Source organism: Athene cunicularia (assembly GCF_003259725.1).
Source record: "Athene cunicularia isolate RWA chromosome 2 unlocalized genomic scaffold, athCun1 chr2_part1, whole genome shotgun sequence".
Taxonomy (NCBI): domain Eukaryota; kingdom Metazoa; phylum Chordata; class Aves; order Strigiformes; family Strigidae; genus Athene; species Athene cunicularia.
The window spans coordinates 5,700,007-5,724,871 of record NW_020799095.1 but is presented as its reverse complement, the minus strand read 5'-3'; the positions used below and the strand labels follow the sequence as shown (position 1 = coordinate 5,724,871).

The 24,865-nt window shown below is 43.2% G+C and overlaps 2 protein-coding genes across 4 annotated transcripts in view; one reads left to right on the top strand and one right to left on the bottom strand.

The window, feature by feature from the left end:
• FYCO1 (FYVE and coiled-coil domain containing 1) overlaps positions 1-11,014 on the top strand; it is a 51,015-nt gene extending 40,001 nt beyond the window's left edge. For all 3 annotated transcript variants that reach the window (XM_026841651.1, XM_026841650.1, XM_026841652.1), the window contains exons 15-18: positions 4,103-4,198; positions 6,050-6,260; positions 7,524-7,633; positions 8,064-11,014. In XM_026841651.1, coding sequence (XP_026697452.1) covers positions 4,103-4,198; positions 6,050-6,260; positions 7,524-7,633; positions 8,064-8,139 — 493 coding nt within the window. In that variant the 3' untranslated portion in view covers positions 8,140-11,014. The remainder of the gene's footprint in view (positions 1-4,102; positions 4,199-6,049; positions 6,261-7,523; positions 7,634-8,063) is intronic.
• Positions 11,015-15,062: 4,048 nt separating this feature from the next.
• On the bottom strand, positions 15,063-18,259 carry CCR9 (C-C motif chemokine receptor 9). The gene is made up of 2 exons (XM_026842615.1): positions 18,160-18,259; positions 15,063-17,678 (listed from the first exon to the last, which is right to left on the bottom strand). The coding sequence occupies exons 1-2, from the start codon at positions 18,175-18,177 to the stop codon at positions 16,515-16,517; spliced, it is 1,182 nt and encodes a 393-aa protein (XP_026698416.1). The 5' UTR covers positions 18,178-18,259; the 3' UTR covers positions 15,063-16,514.
• Positions 18,260-24,865: the final 6,606 nt, after the last annotated feature.

The following is a 24,865-nucleotide window of genomic DNA, read 5'->3' as shown; positions in this document are numbered from 1 at the left end:
CCTGAAGCCCCCTGTGTACAAAAACCCCACCAGCTGCAAGAAATCTGCAGGCTCCTGGGATGGAGCAGCCTCTGAAGAGGTACAGGCTGGGCTCTGCAGGCTGGGCACCAGCTCTGCTGAAAGGCCCTTGGGGGATAGTGGTGTAAACCCAAGCCAGAAACAGCCTCTGCTATTACTCTCGTATAATTCTGCCTCGGTTTCCCTGTAATAGCCTCCAAAGAACTGTGCAAGGAGAAAACTCCAAGGTATATAAGAAAAAAACAGCTCATTTTTGGGAGCAAATACCTCACAACTGAAAAATCTGGGGTTATCCATACAGTTTTAGGATCTTTGGGGCAGCGCCTTGCTGGTATTTCTAATGTTGATTCCAATAGTCATCTGTTTGCTGCCTCCTGCTGGGGAGGGGACTTGAAAGCACCTGGTAATCCCAAATGGTTTATTTTGAAATCTAATTGAACTTCTTGCAAATGCAGCATTTGTCTGACGACTGAAAGCTGTCTTAATTTTAGAGCCTTTGCCAAACCCCTTCCATATCACAGTACTAAAAAAGGTCTCAAAAATTTTTGCATGTTGTCCCTTGGAGCACAGGAATATCCCTTTGTCATGATTGTTTCCCTAGCTTGCTTTCTCTGTATGTAGCAGTTGCCTCTGGTCTTACAGATAAAGTGTAACCAATTTTAAGGCAGGGGAGTCCTTTTAGGTTCATAGGGGTTTTTTTCATATAGGATCTTTTTTTTTTTTTTTTTTTTTTTGAGAAATGGCTGGGATTTCCTATGTATACAGGTCACCCACAGCATAGGGGTGGATCTTCATGTCCATACATTTATTTTGTTTTCATCAGCTGTCTGCAAGATGCTTTCTCATCCCTACATATGTCAGGGTTTGCCCATGACCCTTCCATTCCCTTCCTGCCCATACACATTCCTACATGAAAGATACTGTCTTGCACCCTGTTAAAAACTCAGTGAGCTCTGTATCTCCCAATGCTCTATCCCAAATCATGCCTCTTTTTTTGCCCATGCTAAGGGCTGTCTGTGCATCCTTTCCTTTGATTCTTCCCTATCCTCTTTCTTTTCTTCTTTCTCTTTGTTGGGCTGGACAGGAAGGTTGATAACTGTGTTAGGGTGCCTGAAATGTGTCTGACCTGCTAGGTAACAGCAGGCCCAGGCAGTCACTGGTGCACTTCAACCTTCTATTGTTTCTTGACATTAGAGACATTTGCAGAGGTGCTTGCTGGGCTAAGCAGCTGTTAGAGGCTGTGTAAAGTCTCCACCCTCCGTTTCAGGTTCCTGGCTTTCACACAGTTTGGTAAGGTTGTGACCCTGGATGACCAAAGTTCTGTTCAGAAATAATTGCATGCTGACAGACAGATGGTATATGGGATTTTACTGCTCAGCCACATGAAGCCAACACCTCAGAAGCATAGCTACAGCTGCCAGAGCTCAGATATTTATGAAAACAGAAAATTGTTGAGGGCAGAATTGATCAGCCAATTTGATATCCTTCTATGACAAGGTCACCTGCCTAGTTGGTGAAGGGAAGGTAGTGGCTGGTGGCATACCTGAGACAAGGAAAGGAAATGGTAAAGCTGCACTTGATCTGCATCGGATGTACTTTATAGGATTGTATTAAGGCATTCATGATGTTGATCACAGTATTTTTAGTATTATTTGTAAGAAATGCTTTCCATATATAAGAACAGGCACAGTGGACCAGGCCATCCAGCTGAGGGACAGTGACTAACAGCAGATGCCTGAGGAAGAGCATAAGAACAGGACAAGCATGAAGTAATCCTTCTTCAAAATGTTCCACCAGCCTCTGACAATCTGTGTCTCAAGGATTTGCTGAACTAGAGCGATTCTCTTCTTGCTTTGGTCTTTTTCATGCTTTAGTTCTTCCTGATTTTCAGGCCCACTTCATATCACTTTTAAAAGAAAAATAAGAGAAAAAGTCTCGATTTTCATAGATACACCAGAAGGTGCATATTCGTAAGCTGGGGACCTGGCAAGCTGCAGGAACATCCTTAATGCTGCCACCTAGTGTGATTAGGTTATGCAATTAATTCTCCTGTCAGGGAGACAAGAGCTCCAGTTAAATGGTGAGACACAAGCTACCAGATCTCAGTTTAGACCAGCAGTCTCAACGGGGAGTAGTCTCAAAGAGAAGGAGAATTTGCTTTGTGATTGTAATGCACTTGAATTTCAGAGACAAAGTAGGAGACTTGGTGTTCCCTTAGCCTATTGTGAGTAGGTGTGGTGAATTTATTGGTTAGACTAGCCAAGAGGCAATCTAACCACCTAACCACATCCTAGGTTGCAGCAGCAAGAATAAGGAAAATCACGTGTTAGAGGAGAACATGGAAAATGTACTGGTTCTGGGATTTAATTTACATTTCAGGGTCCCAAAAGAAAGGTGAAATGAATGGATTAAATAAGGAACTCTAATAGCATGGCATAATAAATCATGGAGTTTGACACTTCAGGGAAGCCTGTAGTCCTGTAGTTCTCTTGGTCTGTTGAATTCAAGGCTGTGAAATTAAGGGTGTGTTCCTATTGTGGTGGGAAGGGAGAGGTCTGTGGATCACAGCATGAAGTCTGTTGCTGTTCCCACTGTGCAAGCAAAATATATGTATAAGTTTACAAGTTTAGTTTTCTAGGGGTTTTTTCAAAATCCATTTTCTTATCTAGTTGTATAAAGATAGGTAACAAATTACTTGTATCACTTGCTAAGTGTTTGCATAGATGTTGTATTAACCTTTATGGACCAACATGTACTATGTCATTCCTACATTTCATTTGGCAGGTTGGTTATAGCTCAGGTTTCGGTACTGAGTCACAGCTTTGAGTCTTCCCTGCAGGTCACAGCTGTCTCCTTAGTGTATTAACAATAGTTGTGTCTCTGAAGAAGTCAAAAGTTATCCCAGAAGCTACAGAAATAAGAGAACATGAATTCCACAGATAACAGTGTTTTATGAGTTCAGGAAACATGTGGACAGTGGGTGCAGTTTAATTTGCAGTCGTAACAGTAAATTCTTCCTATTTCCAACCAATAGTGTCACTCCACTAAATTCAGGCATGGTTGCCTGTGCTGACACCGTATATTCAGGTACTGCTAATGACCAGCTGAAGGTGCTGTTACCTGGAGATGTTTTCTCCTGTTCTTCTACTCAGCAGTGCTGCTTGTAGAGCAAGGTCCTGTAGGGTTTAAAAGAAAATGCTAGACTGTGCATTGGTTTTGGGACTTTGTCTACAGAATGTGGCAACTGTGCCCTTGCTATATGATTACACTTGATGGTTCAGAAGCACATATAAGTGATATTACTTTAATTAAGTTCCACTGTTTTTTGGAAGAAAACAACGAGTTGGTTCCCTGTATATAAGAATTCTTGGCATTTTTCTGGGAATGACAGCCTAATTGTCTCAGTTATCAAAGTGGTGAGATGCAGAGAAGCAAAGTATCAGTTAGAGAAGCTCTAATTAGTTGGAAACTATCAGCATTTGTTTACTGACTCTCAAACTCATTCTTTCCTGGTGGGGAGGAGGCATCCTGCTTTGTCATCCTGTAGTAGCTAACTGAAACATCCAGTATTTCTTGTATGAAGATACATAGTAGTGATCCTACAGCAATAAAATAAGTTTTGTGTACCATTGTCAGAGCAAGGAACTGGATATGTTTGTAAAACACCTCCCAGATTAAATGCAGGGCAAATGTCCTATCCCTGTGCAAGCTTTAAAGGGCAAGTCCAGACTGTTTTACTTGTTGTGTTTGCCCTCCATGAAGATTTCCATCTGCCAGAGAATCCTTAAAACCTGGTAGTGTCTCAGTAGGGAATTTATCTAAAAATGCTGAAGAGATGTTGTGGATGTATGTATTTCTCTTAGCTCATGAAACCAGGGTAGGAAAAGTTTTACATTTGTGCACAGTCATTAGCAGAATGGGGCTGCAGTTTTGCCCAGACAGTTTTGTCACCAGACTGTGCAAATTCTAGAATTTGACTCATGACTATCAAAATATTTCTATTTTAGGAAGATATGAGCATGCAGATGGTATTTCACCCCATACTACTTAGAGAATCATGGCTTTCTTTTTTTTCCTTGTCTAGAAACAGCACGTGTAATTCTTCAACCTTTGAAGAATCAGAAGAGTGGCAAGTTGCTCAAGATGCTGAGATATGCTTGTTGAAGTCAGGAGAAATCATGTAAGCAGAACAGTTTTATTACTACTAGACTGAAAGAATAAAGGCTGAGCTCAGATACCAGCTATGTGAGCACAAGTCTTGCAGACTCCTGGAAGAGCTCATTGCTTGTAGCAGAGCGTGTAACTCAACTAAACAGAGTAGCAGCAATGAACCTCTCTTCAGTCTTCCAAAATTTTAGTGCATGTGGGGAATAAGAAAGAAAGATTTGGGTCCACATCACGTCAGACGCTCCTTCCTGTTTTTATTGTAGGAGGTGCTGTGAACAGGAAGAGGGCTTAGAGAGAAGGCTATGTAGTTCTAGTAGTCACAGGAAGAAACAGCAAGGGAAAATCAAGGATTGCTGTGTGAGTCAGACCTTTGGCACAGGAAAGGAATTCGTGGCCTTTTTGAAGCATGTACCTATTATTTATTGGTAGCCCCTACCTACTGCTTCACAGAAACTGTCTTGCCTGCTCTGATTGATATATGCCATAGCATGAAATGTTCAGCTGAGCCTCTTCTCAACCTCTCTGAACCATGTGCACACAATTCTCTGCATGTATCCTTCTCAGAAATTAATAGCTATGTGCAGTATTGATACAGCATGTTTTCTTGCTCAGCTAATAAGGGAATATAATGCATGAAAATGCTTGTTACTTGAAGAAATTCCCCTTTGCTCACTCTCTCCTTAAGCCTAGCTTTGACATTTTGTCTTAGTTACAGGGAAGGTTTTCAACTTTTGACTGCAGAGAGATAAATTAGTCAGTTTCAACACTGTTGCTGCTGTTCAGAGAACCAGGCAAATGAAACAGTAACTAAAATCATAGCTGGGCTGTAGGGTAAAATTAAGAGTGATGGTTAGTTTATTAAAATCAAAGATCACCTGAGACACCCCAGCAGTTACTTCAGCTAAGAGGGAAAAGTAACAAGGTAAGCAAAACTTAATGTAAAGCTTTGTCTCTAGCTAGAGTACAATAGTTATAATAAATCAGCTGTGATTGCTAACCACTGTGTAGTCATGGTTGGAAACTGAACTCCTTCGTCATGGTGACTATATGATGTCTTCTGGTAAATGTGCTGATCTTTGATAGCTACCAACAAACATATCACAGTGCTGTGTTGTACTGTGAGCTCATTGCTTGGGAAACAATTTATTTGGCCTAAAGAATGATTTGTTAGTTCAGTTTTAGCTAGGGTAATGTAGGTGAGGTCCTCAGCTCTTAAAAATGATAGGTTTCCCCCAAAGAAAGCAAGCAGCATTCTCCTGTTTAAGGCCCCCACTTTTTGCAGTCTGAAATAGATATCAGAATGAGTCAGGCTAATATAATTCTTCATGACAGGATCAGCTGGGTGCTAAGAACTTCCTTTTTAATTGGAAGTACTTTGAGTCAGTTTTTATGCAGCTTGCTTACAGACCAAGCTGTAGCATTAGGAGCTTCAGAGGCTCTAGACAGAGCTGCTGTTTACATTCTACCCATCTGTCCCCTCTGTACAGCTGATCCTTATTTCCTGTACAAATGATATCTAGGAAGGTGAGTAAATCAGATGACTAATTTGAACAGTAGAGGGCAGCAGACTTTTTTTACTCATAAACTCTTAAAAAGCTTTATTCAAGCACTAGTTTTTTTTTTCTCGGCAAAATGAAATAAGTATGTGAATAACATCCGGAGCAGTGAAAGTGCTTGGTATCATCCATCTTTTCCGTAGTTCTTGCTTTTATCCAAGGCTGAATTTTCCTGCATTTTGTGGACCCGTGCAGGTCTGGTGTGGGGTCTACCTCAAATAGATGGAAAATAAAAAGAAATTATTATTGTTTCTGTCTGAGTAGTTACATTGGATAATTTCAAGTAATTGTATTTTTCTTCCACACAGGATCAAATTACCTCTTACAGTGGAAGAGATCTTAAATTTCGGGGAAAGTAACAGAGAACTGTTCATTAAATCCAGCACCTACAGTATCATTCCCATCACTGTTACAGAGATGGGGCTAACAATTAGCTGGATCTTTTCATCAGACCCTAAAAGCATATCCTTCAGTGTTGTCTACCAAGAATCCGAAGACACACCACTGGATCAGTGCAAAGTAAGGCCTTTGTTTCCTCACTACCTTAGAGATTGTAGTCCACTACAGTGAGCCACCTAGAGGAATCAGCCGAAGGAGTCCACAAGAGTGCCAGCTGCATTAAAGACTTCTTTCTTCAGTTAAGCTACAGTTCTGAAGGCAGAGCTACATCTTTAATTATTTAATGTTGCCTGAAAAAGTTGAGTTGTTAATCACTGTGGCTTCTATTGGTCGCATCTGAAATTCACTCACTATTATTAAGCAAAAATAAAAGTCCAAGCCTTCAAAATTCTTCCTTTTTCCCTCCTCAATATTACTTAATTTGTAAGTTGCTTTAGACTGATTTTGCTAGGCTCTTAAACAGAGGCCACAAGGAGACAGATACATTAATTGGGTTACCTGTATTTCTTACAGTGAAGCATATGTTTAAGTGCCTTGGTGGTGTGCAAAATCATGTTGCCAGTGCCCAAGGCACCAGTTTTTATACGCACGTTCCATATTTCATGAGGATTATGGATTAAGTGAATCTATTTTACTCAGCTCATTTTAATGAAGACAAGGCAGCTGCTGGTTTAACCTACTGTGGTAGGGGGAGCCCTAGGGCTGTGATTTCACTGGAGGAATAAAACATTTGTTTAGCATGCGTTAATTCACTCCAGGGTAACTAATTCCATGTGAAATCTCCTTTTTTCTTCAACTGAAGGCTGAAGGAAGAGTGAATGTCACTTCTGTCTTGATATATCTGTTTGATGTAAGTTGGGGTTTTATAGGGTCATCCTTGATCTACATGAGCTGCTGTTCTGAAAACTGTCTCTGCTAGTGTTTTATCGTTACACAAAGTTTTGCTGTAAACTTAGATAAACAATCAAGATTTGCTAAGAAAGTTTATTTTTTAATACAGAGAGTATAAAAGCATATATTCAAAGATGTATTTAGATAATCCTGCTCTTAGATATATTTGTATAGACTTAATGTATCACCGTTGATGTTGGTAACTTGCTTAGATTAACATTAAAAAGATCAGGATTTGATTCTATCTCTGAAGCAGAGATTTATAGCCATAGCTTAATGCCATAAAGAGGTTGTCAAAGGAAAACAGATGTCTCACTGTGAGACTTTAGTTTGGGTGTATTTTTAATGCTAGTCAGTGAAAATAAATAGTTTTGCAGGCACATATGCACTTTGGTAGTTTCAGCATGGCTCAAGTCTAAATATTTTTCTGAAGGTAAATGTCAGTTTATGGGGCAAATAGCAAGTTTCATTTTGATTTTTATTGAATTTCAGGTTCTTATTCCTATGACCCGCTGCAACTCTCATAAGGAAACTATCAGAGGACAGGTGAAAGTCAGAAACTCTGGAATCTATACACTGATATTTGACAACACATTCTCTAGGTGAGCAGAAAAGGTGAAATAAGCTTGGGTTTACAGATGATGGAAGTGATCAGATGTACCATGCCATTCAGAAATAAGTATGTGAAATTGGTCCTGGCTTGCCCAAAGATCTTCTGCCTGAATTTTGGTTCTTGTTCTTGTTGGGTTTTTTGTTACTCCCATAGCAGAATTCCACTCTTCTGTCACAACCTCTGAGAAGGTAAACAGAAGCAAACAAGTAATTTGTGACTCTTTCCAAAATGGTTTAGCCAGGATTGTCATTTTATTAACAACAGACCTGACAGCCCTTGCACAGGCATACTTCTTTTTAAATGCCAGTCTTTTTTTTTTTTCCTGAGTATAAACTGAAAGGTTGAATATACTTCTAAGGCTTCCTGTCTAGCTGACTTCAGCTAATGTGATTATCTTGCTCTCTTTTGTTTCTTGACAGGTTTATCTCAAAAAGAGTGTTTTATCACTTGGCTGTTGAACGACCGGTCATCTATGATGGAAGTGATTTTCCATAGCCTTGAATATACTGTGTTATTTTTAATTACATTTTTAAGAAATGCTATTATTTATGTACATGTATGCGTGATTACCACTGTGTTTGAAGACTTTGAAACTATGCAATCGCTATAATGCACTTAGAGAACATGTATACACTAAAAAACAGAAGCCTTTTTAGGAACACTAATGGTTCTGTACTGTGTACAGATTGCTCAAAAGCCATGTGGTTTGATTTAACAGGTCAAATAATGTTTCGATCAGATTTTTTCAGTGGGGAGAAAAATAGGTGTGAGGTATCTAAATGCAAACTGAAATTCTCTACTGAAAATTTTATTACTTTTCTTCCAAAAATATCCTTCAAAAGGAAACTTAAAGAAAAATGCATATTTTTGTTATCCTCTTCGGGGGGTAAACATAACCTCTGCTCTAATGCTCTTACAGTCAGAACAGCTATGCAATATTTCAATCTTCACAAGCATATATTGTAATCCATCTAGAATTTTTTATCTTTTCCAGGTTTTATAAACAGCAAACATAGGGGTTTTTTACATTTTGGGCTAAGATTTGGTAAGTCTTAACTGGCTTTTACAAATGCTTTGGTACTGAATACCAATTACAACACAAAGCAACAACTCCTTTCACTTTTGCTCACTGTACTCTCTAAGTTCATCCACTGAAACCAGCTCTTATGGTGAGTACCAGCGGCAGAATCAGGAGTATCATATGTAGAATAAGATTAGGAAGAGGAGCATTCGTTTTTCCTGCTTTAGCACCTTAGTCATTCACAGGAAAGCACATCAGCATTCACAGGAAAGCACAGTTTCTGAGGAGGTCAGCAGTGTCTCACTCTTCTAGACCATGTGGAAGGTAGCAATAATGTTTGAATTGGTCCATCCGAAGCTCATCCAAAACGGAATGCATATCCAGCCCCGATGAGCTCTCCACCTGGTGTTAGCGTATTCTGTCCCTTTCCTAACCCTTGCAGTTGCCCTAGCCAACTGCTAGCTTTCCATCTTGGATTTGGGAACCAAGCCGGCTGTAAACACTGCCTTTTAAGGAAGACTGGCTTCTCATTTATACAAAATTTCCATGCAAACCATCTGCTTTCTATATAGAATTTCAACTTTTCATCAAAATATCTGAAAGCAGATTTTTCTCTTTAAAATTTCCTGTCTTCTGATAGAAAGGCAAAACATTTTGGCAGGAGAAGGGAAAAAACCTCTTTCTCTCAGCCAGTCCTCCTTGTCATTTTAGATGTGTCTGATTTCTAATGTTAATGTTCTCCCAAGGAAATCTCAGACCTGGAAGGTTCTAGTGCAGCAGGTGGTAGCAGACCAGCTCAGCCTGCTGGGAGCCCTGTAGACTCTTGGTGGTAGCTGTAGCTATGCAGGGGTCATGGTGGGAAACAGAAAGTAAAAATGAGAGGAAGGAAGAAAAAAGGGCAGGCACAAGCTGAAGTAGATGATTTAGGAGAGGGGGAAGAAAGTGTAGGGGCAAACTTGGAAACCTAAAAACAGGAGCAGGGAATTGGAGGGATCTGCTTGACTATGGAAGGACGTCAGGAGAGTCCGGCTGGTGTTTATGTGTTGCTGGTCCAATCCATTACCCATAGGAGATCTCCTTCTACAGCAAAAGGTGGCTGTTTAAAAGATGGAGATCACAAGACAAATGTTGAATATTTATGTAGTAGCAACTGAGGTAGAGGGAAATTTCTCATTACAGGAAAGAAAAAAGTACTGCAGATAAAGCTAAAGGTTCTAATAATTCATTCCAGTTAACACTGTTATAAATACAGTAACGTTGAAAAAGATTGTGAAAGAATGACTGCCCTTCATGGAGCACCTAGGTTTTAGGTTGTGTGTACAGGGATTTCTGACAGAGCAAGTTGCTGTCTGGGTGGTGTCAAGCTGAAATCCTGTGGCCTTTTCACCTAGGATGTCTGGCTCAGTGGTAGCTTTCCCCTTCCCTTCAGATGCGTCTTCCCAGTATTGGTGGTGTGCTCCCCAGCTGCTGTCAGGCAGAGGGGTCAGTGGAAGGTGCGAGCCGGTTTACTTCCCCTCCCGAGGGAACAGGCTGCGATGCTGTTAAACCCTTACCTGGCTGTGTGAAAATGAGATGGACAAGAGGCTGAAGTGGGCAATAAACAGGCAATAAACAGCACACAGATCAGTTCATGAATTATAGCATATTTCAGTGTTGAAGCTATGTTTTATATTTAGTTAGGTAAGAAAAGTTTATTTATTCCTTAAAAATGGAGTACTGTGTACCATATGCTATCCAGTTTCACTGAGCTGTTACTGAAGTCTGCTGCAGTTTTCCTTTAAGCTTTTAGGTGTGGTTTTTAAAAGCATTTTGCTGTTGTTTTAGTTAGAATACTAATCTTATTAGAGTATCTTTCTTAAAATGCCAAATGTAAGGTAAAGGGACACTGTCAAGCATCTTAGGCCAAAATACGACAGTTCTGCTCAGAAGTGTTTGAAATATCTCCCTTCAGTGTTATTTGAAAAGACTTGCTTCTGGATTTCCTCTCTGCATCCCAGGTTTTTTTTCATCCTGTGGCAAATATTTTTAAGCCACTGTTTGTATAACTCTTAAAGTAATTGGCTCCATCTAGTAAGCCAGAAGTTTCCCTTCCAGTCTTTCACATAGACAGTCCTGAGGCTGGCTGAAGCATATGTTTGGGAGGACTGCAAGAAAAACACTGGATTGTTTTTATTTAACATTTGTGTCTTTGTGGTACCTTTTCTTCAGGTTTTCCTGCCCCATGACAGTAGTTTTATTGCTGGTTTTCTCTCTGAAAGAGAACTGAGTGTGAGAGCCAGAACCTGTAGAAAATAAAAGGTTTGCTTCTAACCAAGGAGAGTGTTTGAGAAGAGAGGAGAGGAGAGTGTTCAGAAGAGAATATGCTCAAACTGGTGAGGTACAACAAGTAGACAGGAATTGTTCAAGAACACAAATACCATCATGTCACTTAAAAGGGAATGTTTTACACCTCAGAGGCTGTGCAGAGAAGACAGTAAATAACCTTTGCTTGAATGTCCCAGACGGTTTATTGCTGGATCCATGGAAACCCAGGACTTAGCTCAAGTGTAGGTTTGTACAAGAGTACTTTCATTCAAGCACCTTTTGCTGCCATTCATAAAGCTCTTGTTCATGTGAGCTGTGCCAGGGACACTGATAAATCAGTTTATTTACAGGCAGTCAGGTGATTTCTTGAGTTCAGCCTTTTATTATCCACAGCAATGCAGTTAAGGGAAAACAAATATTTAAAATCGTTCTGAAATTAATTTAAGAGGATATCACACTCATGGGACAAAGAGAGTATACATTGTGATCAGTATAAGCAATTGGATGTTTTTTCTAGGTGTTGAAACAATGGAGGGTAATATTTTTTGTTATACAGTGATTTATACATAGGAAAGAACATAGTTGCTTTAAGAAAATGACAGTGTTGCTTTACTCAACGTTTCTCAATGTTGCTTTATGAAAAATCACTGAGATGTATTGCACAAGAGTGTACCACGTTGCAAAATAGCAAAGCTCCAAAAGCCTGACTTTGCTCATCTTTTAAAATTGAAATTGCACTATAGTTTTAACTATGCTCGATCTCTGAGATTGTAACTTGTTCAGAAGCATCTTTTGGTCTTAACTGCCAAAGAATTGCAGACCCCGTTCACATCAAATTTCATGCTGCAGATAGGGGAAAAATAGGTTTATGTATAACAGCGTCTGTACAGTTACACAGGTGTAGAGGGTTGTATACTGGAATATTTCTTGATGCTTTTTTTTTTCCCCTTTTTTAACCTCAGGAATTAAAAAAAATAAAAGTCTGTATCATTGATAATGTGTGTCACTTTTCTGCCTTGTAGAGATAGCTTTGTGTGGAAGGTAAATCAGACAATTGTATGATCTAAGCAGGAAGAAATTTTACAGAACAAGGAAAACAGAAAATGGTTTGTCATGCTGGTGGAGAAAGGCCGTGTCTGTACAGTCCAACAGAGCAGCAGCGGACATTCTTAAAGAAGTACACAGTGAGACAGTCTCTAAGCCAGAGGAAATGTCAGTGTCCTGGTGGCTTGGAGTGGCCAGGCCTCCTCCAGCAAGAGCAGAGCCCCATGGCTGAGAAGCACCTTCACCCGCATGTGCTTCCCCTCGGAGGTAAAAACAAAGCAGCCTCAGGGACAGCACTTACACTCACTGTCACACCCGACACCGACCAGCGCTGTCCTTCAGCTTAGGGATCCCATCTGGTTTTCCACAGGTCCTGGCCGGCTCTGAACGCCTGGGTTACCTCTTGTGGCTGGGGGAGGGCAAGAAGCACTGTGTGGGTTGCAGGCACTCTTCATGTGTTGCCTTTTGAGTTTGCAGATGTAGTCTCAGCTCTGAGGTACATGGTAAACACATAGGCTCGTCTGAGGTGCCGGGGTTATCCAAATGGGGTCAGGAGGACAACAGCCTCCATCACAACCAGCTGTTGCTTCTTTTTTCGTTATTTCTCTCACAGGAGTTTCCTGCTGGGGTGGAGGCTGTGACGCTTCCTGTCCCCACGCTCCCACAGCAGCAGCACCAGCACCAGCCCGTGCTCCCTGCTCAGAGACAGGACAGTCTCCAGCGAAGCCTAGCCCCCAGACAAGGGACCTGCACTATATGTGTAAGTGACCATACCTTGCTGTACAACAGCTCTGCAGAGGAGGCTGTAGCTGTTGAAAGCCTTTGTGTACATCTCCAGTAATCCATGTTTGGCCATACTGGACAATATCTCCTCCCTTCTTTGGTGCTAGGGGCAAGGATCTCCCAACCCTAGGGTCTTAACCTACCTGTTTCTTGGCCTGTGCCCCAAGAATTGGCCTTGGCACACCCAGTATGACATTCTGCTGTGGGGACCATGTGAAGCTGCCACAAGACAGTAGTATCTTTTCCATTGGTCCTTGAAATGACACAAGGATGCTTTGAAGTCCAAATATAAGGTTCAAAAATGTATGTGGCCCAGGAGGCTTGGAAAAATCAGGCAGTACTCAAAGGCACTGGGACTACAGTGTCTGGTCAGTTAAGTGATGGATAATCAATCCAGATCATACCTGGAAGTGGTGAGTTTGCACATACTGAACTCAGATTGATGTTTCTGGCTTTGGAACGACTACACCTGGGCTACTTTATCTATTATCACTTCAGTGATGCTTGCAGTTTAACCACTGTTCTTTCACACCTTTCCATTATTTTTCTGCTCTCTGGAAGAGACACTTCTATAAAGCAGTTCTCTGTTTCAGGCATGAGTGGGCATCGGTTAGGCAGGTTTGCCTGCAGAGAGTGAAAGTTTCGGCTCTCCCAACTTCCTCCTCTTGTACCACAAGCAGGCTGGTGCTGTGCTGTGTTACTGCCTGCACTGCAGTCATGGCTACCTCCGAGCCCTTCACCATAGCAAGTCGATGACAACCTGAAGCTACTGCCGTGGCAGTCCCCACTTGGCACAGCTCCCAGCCTTTGCATAGTTTGGGTGTGTTAGGCCAGCGGACAGAGACAAGCTGAGCTACTCCTGAAAAAAGGGACAGCAAAGGAAACTGCAACCAAAACCTGGGAACATCTGGGTAAAAAAACAGCCTTAGAGAGGGACCTAAAGACAGGAACCATGTAAGATCTCAAGCTTCTCATTGAGACTTGCAACAGCAGCTCAGTGACTGTCCTGCTGGAGCTGTGGGTAAGGCACAGGCAGTGACCCATGACCCACAGGAAGCAATACGCTCGCCTTCAGGGAAACCCACCCTCCAGAGAGACAGCATCAGCTGAAGGCTGGGGGCTACCCTAGGGAGGTACAAGAGGAATTTCAGTGGGATAAATCCAGCTGAAACCTCGGGGCAGAGGGACAGAGGAGCCCCGTGAGGGCTTGGCTGCAGGAGCTGTGCTGCAGAGGCCACCAGCAGACACCTCCGTGACCAAGTCCCTGCTGTGTGGTGGCCAGCAGTGAGGGACCCTACCAGGGATGAGGCTGCAGCTGGAGGGGCTGCAGGGAAGCAGCTTCCCTGGAATTTCAGGAGGGACCAGCAGCCTGGGAAGCCACCAAACATTGCTGGACCACAGGCAGCCCTGGTGGAACAGACCCCACAGCGAAAACACACCCTGGGGGGAGCTGCCCAGGCTCCCTCCAGCAAAGCAACAGAGAACAGCCTGACTCAGAGTGGGACGTGTGTGACCTGGGGATGACCCTGCTGCCCCAAACTGCTGAAAGTTCATCACCGTTTCACCACACTAGACAGTTTCACTCATCGACCAAGCATGAAAATTTCCCACCACGTTTCGTAGAGCAAAGAAGCTTTTACCTTTGTTGAGAAGGCCCCAGAATTCAAGTTCCTGTGGCCAGTGGGACACTGTGCAGGGAAGAGGAGCTCGAGGCCACCAAGCAGGATCACGGGTCAGCAGCAGCTAAGGTTTGCATGCTTGTTTGTTTGCACGACTTGAGGGCTCTTTTTTGGGCCGGGAGGACTCTCTGGGTGGGACCACCCTCAGCCCTGGGAAGGGGTGGTGGGGCTCATCTGAAGCAAGGAAGCATCTGCCCTGGTGTGCTGCCTCCTCGCACACCCTTAAAAACCTCTCTCCCTCCCAAAACTGCACCCCACCCCCTCGCCTTGGGAGCTGAAACCTGCTCCGGTGCCTGTGGGGTCCTCAGCTGCAGTTTCCACACCCCAAGGGTTAGACATGTGAAGTAAACCCTTTAGCAAAGTTTTTCTTTGGCCTTCTTTGGGAGGGGTAAATCCTGTCAGTGGAAACAGGTTATGCATATGGATCCAAACCTGGGAAGGACGTGTGGGCAAGAAACAGCCAGTTCATCCCCTTGCTGTATGTGGCACTGCCTTTATTTAACAGAGTTTCAGCTTTCAGTTGCATTGAGCTTGATACAAATCACAAAAAAAACCCAAACCCTTCTTACACATGTAGTAAAAAATACATACATCTTTCACAATTTTTTCCCCTAAGAAAAGGTAAAAAAGTATTTAAAAGTCCTGGTAAATGTATTTAACAGTAGAATCTCATCTGCTCAGAGGTACCCCGTTAGCCAGAGAAGCAGCGCCAAACCTTGCAGAAAGCTCATGTTTATTGACATACTTTATCTATTAATGCACAATGAAAACTTTTTCTTCCTGCAAGAAATAATTACCAGGAGGCAAAACAGGTTAAATGTGACTATTTAAAATACAGCCTCCTGAGCACTATGGCTTGCAGTTGAAGACTGGGAGGTTCAAGCTGCAGTTGGGCAGGACAGGCGATTCCATGTCACCAGGAAGGGACGAGTGAGGTGGAATGGCCACTCAGCACTCTGCAGCCTTGGGCACTGTTACAGCACCAACACCAGCATGCCAAAAGCCCTATAGAATTTGCAGGGTGTGTTACAGCATGCCACTTTTGGAAACTGCTGCCTTCACCAACCTGAAGTCTCAATACAAATTTCATTAACGTTAGGTTTGGTACGTAATTACTCTCTGTCTTACTGGCCCCACACTAAATACATTTTTTCTCACTGTTAGCAAAGATATCAGCACATAGCCATCATTCTGTTGAACCATGAGTTTGGTTTTTGCCTTCTGCTTTCCAGCAGCTTTGCACCATATGGCAAATATCCCTGGGATACAACTCAGCAGCTCTGATGACCTTGAATTTTTATTACGAAGTGTGATTTGTTTCCAGTATCAAAATAGAAGCCATAGCAAATAAATTGTATCCAATTTCACCTTACATCACACAGCTAAAATAAATGCGAAAGATAGATCTAATTCTGCAACGACCACTTTATAAATATGAATGATTGGCTTTCCTTTGTAAGAAGAACAACCTGTGCAGCAAAACAGAGCTGCATCTGCCCAGGCACATTTGCCTACTGCAGTAAACCAGTGTAGGAGGTAAAGGCTGTTCTGCTTTGCAGGGGAGACAATCTGGTGTAGGAGCAGGCAGGGTTCCCAGGTCCAGCCACCTCCACAGGAGACCCTGGCTGGGCAGCAACTGAGGGCTGAATCCCCTCCTGCTGCTTCACAGGATGGGTGTTTCATCCTGCTTCACCTGCCTGTTGCTGCCATAGCTGGGTTTATTGACTCCCTGCGAGGCTTGTTATTTCAGGCTGTGGTCTGAGCCGCAGATGGGTTGGGTATTTACAGCTGCTACAAAGATAGCTTTTGTCCTCTATCAGTTCTGCTTACAACAAGTGTGGATCCATGTATGGCTTTATTTTGCTACCCTGTGCCAGAGATTCCCCTTCCTTTCAGCCAGCAAGCCCCAGTTGAGTCCATGTGGCAGGGCACTCAAGGAGCCCCCAGCCCTCCCCACTCCTCTGGGACAGTCTTTGGGGTCTATAGATGGTTTCCAAAGAGACTGGTCCTCCTCCAGAGGGGAATGGGGTGGGACTAACTTACAAGAGGTCTTGGCAAGAGGGTGGCATAACAGAGGAGGTCAAGTGAGTGCTGAGGGTCAGGGAGCTCCTCACTCGCCGCCTGCCCAGCATGGCAAAGGACCAGTTTGAGCTGTGCTCCTGGCTGTCACAGGCAGGGGAGCACTGCTTTCGGTCCCCGGTCCGGCAGCAGACACTGCTCTGCAGCATCCTGCCCAGAGCCATCCTGAACCTCTCGCCAGCAAAGACATAGAGGAAGGGGTTGAGGCAGCTGTGGAGGAAAGCGATGCTCTGGGTGACCTGCAGCCCGATGTCCATCTGGTTGGCAGCCTGACAGCTGTACACCACCCTGGCATAGGTGTTGATGGTTTTGACCAGCAAAACAATATTGTACGGGAACTGAGAGAGGACAAAAGCAGTGATGATCACAGTGATGATCTTCAGTGATTTCTGCTTTTGGGATCTTTTAGCTTGCAGGAGGGTATTGATGATAAGGGCATAACAAATAACCATGACAAGAAGCGGGAGGAAGAATCCTATTGTGACTTTGAAGGCCAGGACAGTAACTCTGAAGTTCATGCTGATATTTGGTGGGTATGTAATTTTGCAAACTGTTACATCCCCCACCTGCATGCTTTGGCTGTACATGATTTCTGGGATGCACAGGCTCACGGATGTCAGCCAGACAGCCAAGCACATGAGTTTGCTGTGCAGGAGCCACCTTTTCTTAGAAGCTTTAGTTTTCATCGCCTGGACAATAGTGATGTACCTGTCAAAGCTAATGCAGGTTAGAAACAAGCTGCAGCCATAGAAGTTGATCTTATACATACTGTTGATGACTTTGCACATGAAGTTCTTGAAGATCCAGCCATCAGAGGCAGCCTTGGCCCAGAAAGGGAGGGTGAAGAGAAGGATCAGGTCTGCAATGGCCAGGTGCAGCAGGTACCGATCCATCATGCTCCTCCTGAAGCGGTATTTGCAGTAGACGAGCACAACCAAGGCATTTCCCACTGTTCCCACAATGAAGATTAGCCAGAAAAGCACCGGCAAGAAGGCTCGAGCAAACTGCCTGACCTGACTCTTGTCACACAGGAAGTCTGTGTCGTTTACCAGGTTTCCATACAGGGACAGCACCATGCTGTCATTCCTGTAGTAATCCAGGCTGGTCTTGCCAGGGTGGTTGTCCTGCAATGGGACATCAGGTAAATTTGTGTTGAGGGGTGTCTTAGTAAAGCATAAATTTGTCCCTCTCCACCAGATGCAGTTGAAGATCCCCAATATATTCCATTTTAGTTGGGTAAGTGCAAAGGCTGCCAGCAAAACACAGTGCGTTTCAGACTGCTTGAAGTGTGTCGCACTGCAGAGACTTAAAAAAATAACCTGTTAAGTAACAAACTCTTCACAAAAGAGCAGTTCACCACCTCTAGCCAACTTGTTATTAAAATGGCAGGTGATGAGAACATTCTCTGTGAGGTCATTCAAAACACTGCTGGCTTGGCCACTTCAAATACATAGCAAAATGCAAAATCCCCAACTTGGAAAGAGGGAGGGGAAGAAGGTTTTGTGTTACTGCTATGGTGGGATGGCACCATTGGCTTGAGAGAGGCAGAAAACTCATGAAGGCAAAGAGGGGAAAAAGAAAAACAGATTACTGCTGTATACTAACTACATTTGCAATTGTCATCTTCAGACAGATCTTTACTCAGTCTTGAAGGAGGCTCCGTAACCTGGAAAGATGGGGAGAAAAAAACCCATATTTGAAACAGCTTTGAACTATGACTGTTTTCCTTCTTCTTCTAATAAAAATCTCAACCCTTTGAAATGAGTCTGGCTGGGAGATGAACACATCACACATAAATTGATGTCACTGCTTTATTTAGCTGTCTCCATTTTGCAAACTTCTATTTAGCCTACATTAGGCCTTTAGCTTCTCTATGGCACTCTGCTGATTAAATCCTTTGATACACTAGAGTCACTGCGATCTCATCTTTAATAAGGTGTAGACTCCCCACTGTGCACATTAAAAAAGAAAGTAATCTGAAAGCACCATGTCTTCCAAAATACTCCAGAATAAATTAAATGTGTCTCTTAAACTGTCTAGCAACTAACAAGGAAAAGTACCTGCCTTCAGTGGTAGTTTACAGTGTTAAAATATTTACATCCTCTCCAGCAACTGACAATCTCTGTCTTCAACATCTCTTTCTTATCTGTGAGTTTAAGCATGATGTTTACTGCTGTTGGGCTGCAGAGCAGATCGTTATGCCCCGGTAAGCAAGAAAATACTGGGTTTTCCTGCTGCAGATTCCTTTTCATATCAGCCTATCACTACAAAAGGTAGCTGAGGCTGGTGGGCTCGACGTGAGTCACACACTCCTAGGTATTCAACACGTTCTGCACCAGCTTGCCTGTGCTAGTGCCTGTGGATGAAGCCTGGAGACAACGTGAGGTGGGTCCCATCAGCTCCACCATGGATCTTCAGTTTGCACAGACCTTTCCTCTGGACGTCGGCACCTTCAAAAGTGGGTCACGCAACTGAGAGTTTGCCTTACAGAGCCAAACCTCTCACTGCACCTGATTAAAAACACTTTCACCGGTACCATTGGGGCTCAAACTGATGCAGTGTGCAGTTTGCCTCCCCAGCCTGCGTTAAGGTTGCTGTGCTAGCAAGTTCATCAGCAAAGCCAGTTTACTGTAAGCAGCTACTTTTAGGGATAGCGAGTGTGTTTGCAGCCTCATCTCTATTTGTGTCACCCTCCAGCCCAAACTGCCTTTGATCCCTTTGCCCACTCTTGGTTCTGAAGCGAACACTTGTAGCAAATATTTGCAGGGTTTTGGAATGAGGTCAAAAACATTTAATGCAGTTGTTTAGAAATTAATTGTGTTCAGAAAGCAGAGACTGGGAGTGAATTCTTCCATTTTTTATCTTCTTGAAGCAAGTTTAATGATTCTGAATTATTTAGGAGCAAGTTTGGCAGCATGAGATCTATGCAGTAAAAGAACCTTAGTCTAGACATAGAGTATTTGTTTAAAAATAGATTGAAGAACTAAAACCAGTCATAAATATGTGCTCTTAGTTCTTAGGTTTTCTAACAAGACACAGAACTACACCCAGCATTATGCTGGTCCCTGGAGTTTCAAGTACAAGTATAAATTTAGTACCTGGCTTTTAACAATGCCACCTGTACCCTGTGCATACTAGTTGAATTTGTGATGCACAAAACTCAAAAAATATTTTTATTTTATTTCTTTTCAGAGCAGACAACCAAGGAGTAAATAGCCAGAGCATACTAATGCTACATCTTGATGGAGAATTTATGCCAGTAAAAATATGCAAGCAGATGGAAAGAAACCAACTGTATGATACCCATAAATCAGATATACCGCCTGTAAATACTAAGATACAGAAATTAAGACCAGTCATAGGCATGCATGTACAAATGATGTTGGACAAGGCTGCTGAAACAAGTGGAAAACGCTGCTCTCTCAGGTGTGCTTCAATACAGCAAAGTCTCTGGCGGCAGGCAGCCCCACAAGGGGTTTTCTTTGTCACCATCCCTGTCCCCATCCAGTGTGGGCACAGCGGGGGGCCACAGGGGTGACCGACTGCACCAGGTGCAGGCAGCGAAGGTACATCCACCTGGGCCCCCTCATCACAGGCAGCCTTACGCACATCACAGCAAATACGGGGACAGCTGAAAGCCAAGCTGGATTCCTACTGTCTGAGGAGCAAAGTAGCGCAGAGGAGGCCCCATGCTAGCCACAGTGGCTGCCTCGTGCTGGGGTTTTGCTGTTTCATTACTGCTGTGCTCATACGGGTTGTATTAATAGTAATAATGTGGGGTTAGATACAGCGAGCTTTCAGATGTTCTAGCCAGCACCTGATTTTTTCTACAGTGAGTTCACAGCATGCTAAAAGTTGACAACAAGCTGTCCCTTGAGATGAGGAGGAGCTGCTTATTAATCAAAATTAGTTTGATCCCTTCCTGCTTATTTGGAGGCGGGAGGAAACACAGTTTCAGGAATTGCTGTGCTAAGTGCGTGACTCATCCCAGCTGTGCAGCAATGTCTGTCCTGCTGCGCTCCACCTGCTGCGACTCCTCACTTCAGAAACTGCTTAGAGAGTTGGAATCTCAGACCAGCAAAGCCTCATCCCCATCACAACAGCTCAAAACTGAGCTATCAAGCTGAGACCTGCCATGTACAACCCAGAGAGGACTGTGGCAAGCAGCAGGCAGGCAGTGAACTACTGATTTCTCCCTGGTCCCTGTTGCCAAAACATCACTGTAGTATCTGCTGAAGGGTGCAGCTCTGCACCCCTCCCCAGGGGGCTCTTTTTTGTTATTTTTCTTTTAGCCATTAGACCTACCTTAAATTGCAATCAAAAAGATCATTATAACTTGGTGAGTTCAATGGCAAATGAGCTTTTAAAAAAAAAAAAAAAAAGGGGGGAGGCAATTTGTAATTCACTTTCCTTTCCATGGAGGCTGCATATGGGACAGACAGACATGAATAGCGAAGGAGGGGACTCACCAGGAGTGTCACTGCAGGGGGGCCAGCCCGGACGTTGCACCCAGAAGTCACACAGCTGTACACGGTGTTTGCTCTTTGCACCCACAATTAACTTTTGGGCTTTTGTAGGCTGAGGTGGGTGTGTGCTCCCAGGACCCCAACCTAATTAGACCTGTCACAGGCTGTTTTCTCTGTGGTTTGCATGATTTAGGTGGCTTGAACACAGATGGCAATCTTCTATTTTTTTTGGTTTTTTTTTGTTTTGTTTTTTTTTTTCTTGGTAAGCTCTTTCAATAGCAAAGGAAAGACCTCTCATACCATCATTTTTCTGCTCATGTGCATCATCTAGCACAGGGCAAATCAGAGGCTGCTTCCAGCATGGCTGTGTCCTTCAGAAACCACACAAAAAATATCCCCAAACAAGAACTGGGTCACTCTGGGGAGTTCCCTGGGGAGGATGAGACAGGGCTGAAGAGCCAGGTCTAGTCCTGTCTGCTCCAAGCTGGCCCACAGGCACAGTTCCCCATGGCTGCCTACCAAGGCTTCAAGCAAGCAGGGGCAAAATGGAGCAAAATTAAAGTACACCACCTTCAACAGGAAAGGTCAGGCTATTCCTTCCACAGAAACTGGGGAGACTCAGGGCAGGACCTCAGGCAGTCACATAAAGTCCCTGCTGGTGGCACATCTTACGTGACAACCATCTAGAATAGTGTGGCAGGAAAGATTTTGAAGACGAAGGCAATGAGAAGTGGTTAATAAATATATGAACTTGCACATCTTGTGTCTTCTTCCTAGCAAGCTGGCATGCAAATTACAGTGATTTAAATTCCCCTCTCTGCAGGAAGTCTGAGCACCATGGGGTTTTACTTAAATGGTGGATGATGTTCAGCTGTGACCAATGCTATTTGACTCACACTTCAAGAAAATTTCCAAATTGCAGTCCAGTCTCAGTTCCAATTATGGAAAAAACAATGATTTGGCCTAGGTTTTGGTTTTGGGTCAGTTGTCACTTGGCACCGTGCTGCAGTGTGGCATCCATTTCCAAGCAGAGGGAGCCCAGGGTGCTCCACACTCAACTGCAAAATCCCCATTGAAGGTGTTTGCATGCCTTTAATAATTAGTTGTCATCCTGAAGCTCTTCCTGAAACAGGTGTAGGTTTCTATGTGGTGATACTGCTGTACAGTGTGTGATCTCTTGCCTCCTGGACCCCCAGGTAGGAAAACAGATGTGGGGGACCTGCTAAGGAAAGTGTAGGTGTGAAATCACAGGTGTAGCCTCTGGCGCTCAAGCACAAATTACTCCCAGCTGGCAAATGGGTAGTTTGGCCCTTGGCATAATTTAAGGCAATTCAGCTTTGGGAGAGATATGTTAACTGCAGTAGGGTAAAGACATCCCCATGGGCAAAGCCTCTGATGCAACCGATCTTCCAGTCCTTTGGTCTCTCCTTCATGAACCCAAGCACACACGTTCTGGATTTGAGTGACTTTAATTAGACTTGGCTTAATTCTCCCTAGAAGCAAAGTAATAAGTACAACTTAACCTACCCACTTCACACAAGCAGTTTCACTGCCCTGAGAGTCTCCAGGCAGATAAATCTCCAGACCAGAATATGGGTGGCTGCACACACTGTTATTTTTCTGCCACATGCCATTTATTAAGTAAGCGTCACTGACAACAATGGCATTTTTGCCCCAACGGTGGGAACAGAAGCAAAAGAACAGTGTGAACTTTACAGATCATCTTGCCAGATTTCTGCCAAATCAGTTCCCTATTTGCATCCTTCCTCAGTGCCGTTCACAGTTAATTTACTTTGAACCAAAACAGAGATGATGTGGTCAGTTCTTGCAATACCAGCATGCATGGTGAGATAACTTGTGATTTCCCTCCAGCTCATATCATTATAAAGCTAAGAATCTCTGGTTTCCTTACAAATACATTGCTTTCATGATTGCCAAGAGAACTTGCAAGTGCAACACTTTTTTGGTTTTGGTTTAGAGCAAGTGGGAAAATGAAAACCACGGGCATTTCTTGTATCTCTTTAACTTCAGGTTGTTTAATTTTAAGAACAATTTGGGAATGATTTCTTAAGGTCCTCATTTAGCGCATGTATTAATGGCAGAGAAGTACTCAGCTTCATGTGCTGATCAGGTGCTGGAAAGATTTTGCAGATGTAGAACAAAAGTTTGGGTAACACCCTCTGCTGAGACTGATCAAGAAGTTTCCATTTTTCTCAGTGAAACCTGCACTAAATCGGACTTGTAATATACCTATTTTCCCCTCCCCAGATAAAAGGAGAACATTAACCTGCTTCTCTCCAAGCAAGCTGTTTTACAGGTTCAACAAACCCTCAGCTGGTCTGTTTAGGAGAGGCTGCAGCCATGATTCACTGTCCTGTATAAGGAAGATATTTGCACTCGGTGAAATCAGTGCATCTCCTACACAACCAAATCATGTTATCTAAGAACTTTCTAGACCAAAACCTTTGAGGCAGGTCCCTGGAACATAAGATTGGACATGACAAGTGACCTCTGCTGTTCCTTGTTTCCCCAAAGTGAGGCAAGACAGGGCACCCAGGCTTTTACTGACAAACAAGTGTTGCTCTCCATTCAATGGTCTCTTGTAAATTTGAGCAAACAAAAGATGACTCTGCATCACATTATTCCCATCCTAGACAGTTGATAACACTTTGCAGATTAAAAGCATGGTTTTGTAGATCTTTCCAGCATTTCATATTCCACCTATAACTCAATTTCAGTCAGGTTACTTACTTAGGTACATGATGCACGGGGTTTTCTGGGGCTTTCCATACTAAGCAAACAAAACGGCGTTCATTTTCCCATTTACAGTGTGTGTATAGGGTGATTTCAGAGACAAATTTTGATATGTGTAAAACCTACCTGGTATGTTATCTTTTTTTTTTTTTTTCATTGCAGGTACATAGTGTCCTCATAAATTCTCCCAACTGAGCCGGTTGCAAGTGGAAGCACAAGAAGCACTCCTGTGATCAGAGATGTCACATGCTAGGTCTCCAAAAAAAGAAGTACATGCAGCCAGAAGCCACCTGCAGTGACACAGGCCTGCCTCCCTGCCCACTGTCACACAAGGTGGTCTCGGCAGACACAAGCTCAGACGCTGCTGCGGGGAGCCAGGCTGCCTTGGTCGCAAAGCCCCATCTCTCTCTCTCTCTCTGACTTGGTATTTAGAAAAAGAGATATTTGACCTTTTGAATTGTGCTGAAAACTGTGAATTACTAAGCTCTTAGTTTAGAAGCATTAGGCATTCTTTTGGGTTTTTCTAGATGTGATGCATTCTCATTTACTCAAATTCTTGAAGAAGCATTTACCCATGAGTTTTTGCAAATGAATTTTGCAGTTGTTGCAGGACTTCCTTCACTCGAAAGAATGTATTTATGCATCACCATTTAAAACTGCATCAGACCACACTTAGTTAAACATATGTTTTAATAACTTTATGTAGTGAAATGTTTTACAGGGTCCAACCTAATTTCTCGTAAGGTGAGTTAATGGGTTTCCTTCAGTGAACGATGTCAGCATGCACATCATTATCAGTGTTTTTGAAGAAGGGATTGGTGCCGTGGTAATGTGAAATCACGCTTGTGGCAGTAGAAACTGTGATTTCACAGGGGTGATGCCAGCATCATCCAGCAACTCGAGTCCCTTGAAAGGATCACATACAAGTCATTTGGCCAGTGTTCTCTAGTTTAAGTGTATGGGTTAAAAATATGTTTTACTTTGAAATCCTTAGTGATCACGTTAAAAAACCCCTTGTATATGATCGGCTTCACTGTGTTAAACTGAACTCAGGAGGGCTGGGAAGAAAGCATATCACAAATAGACTAATG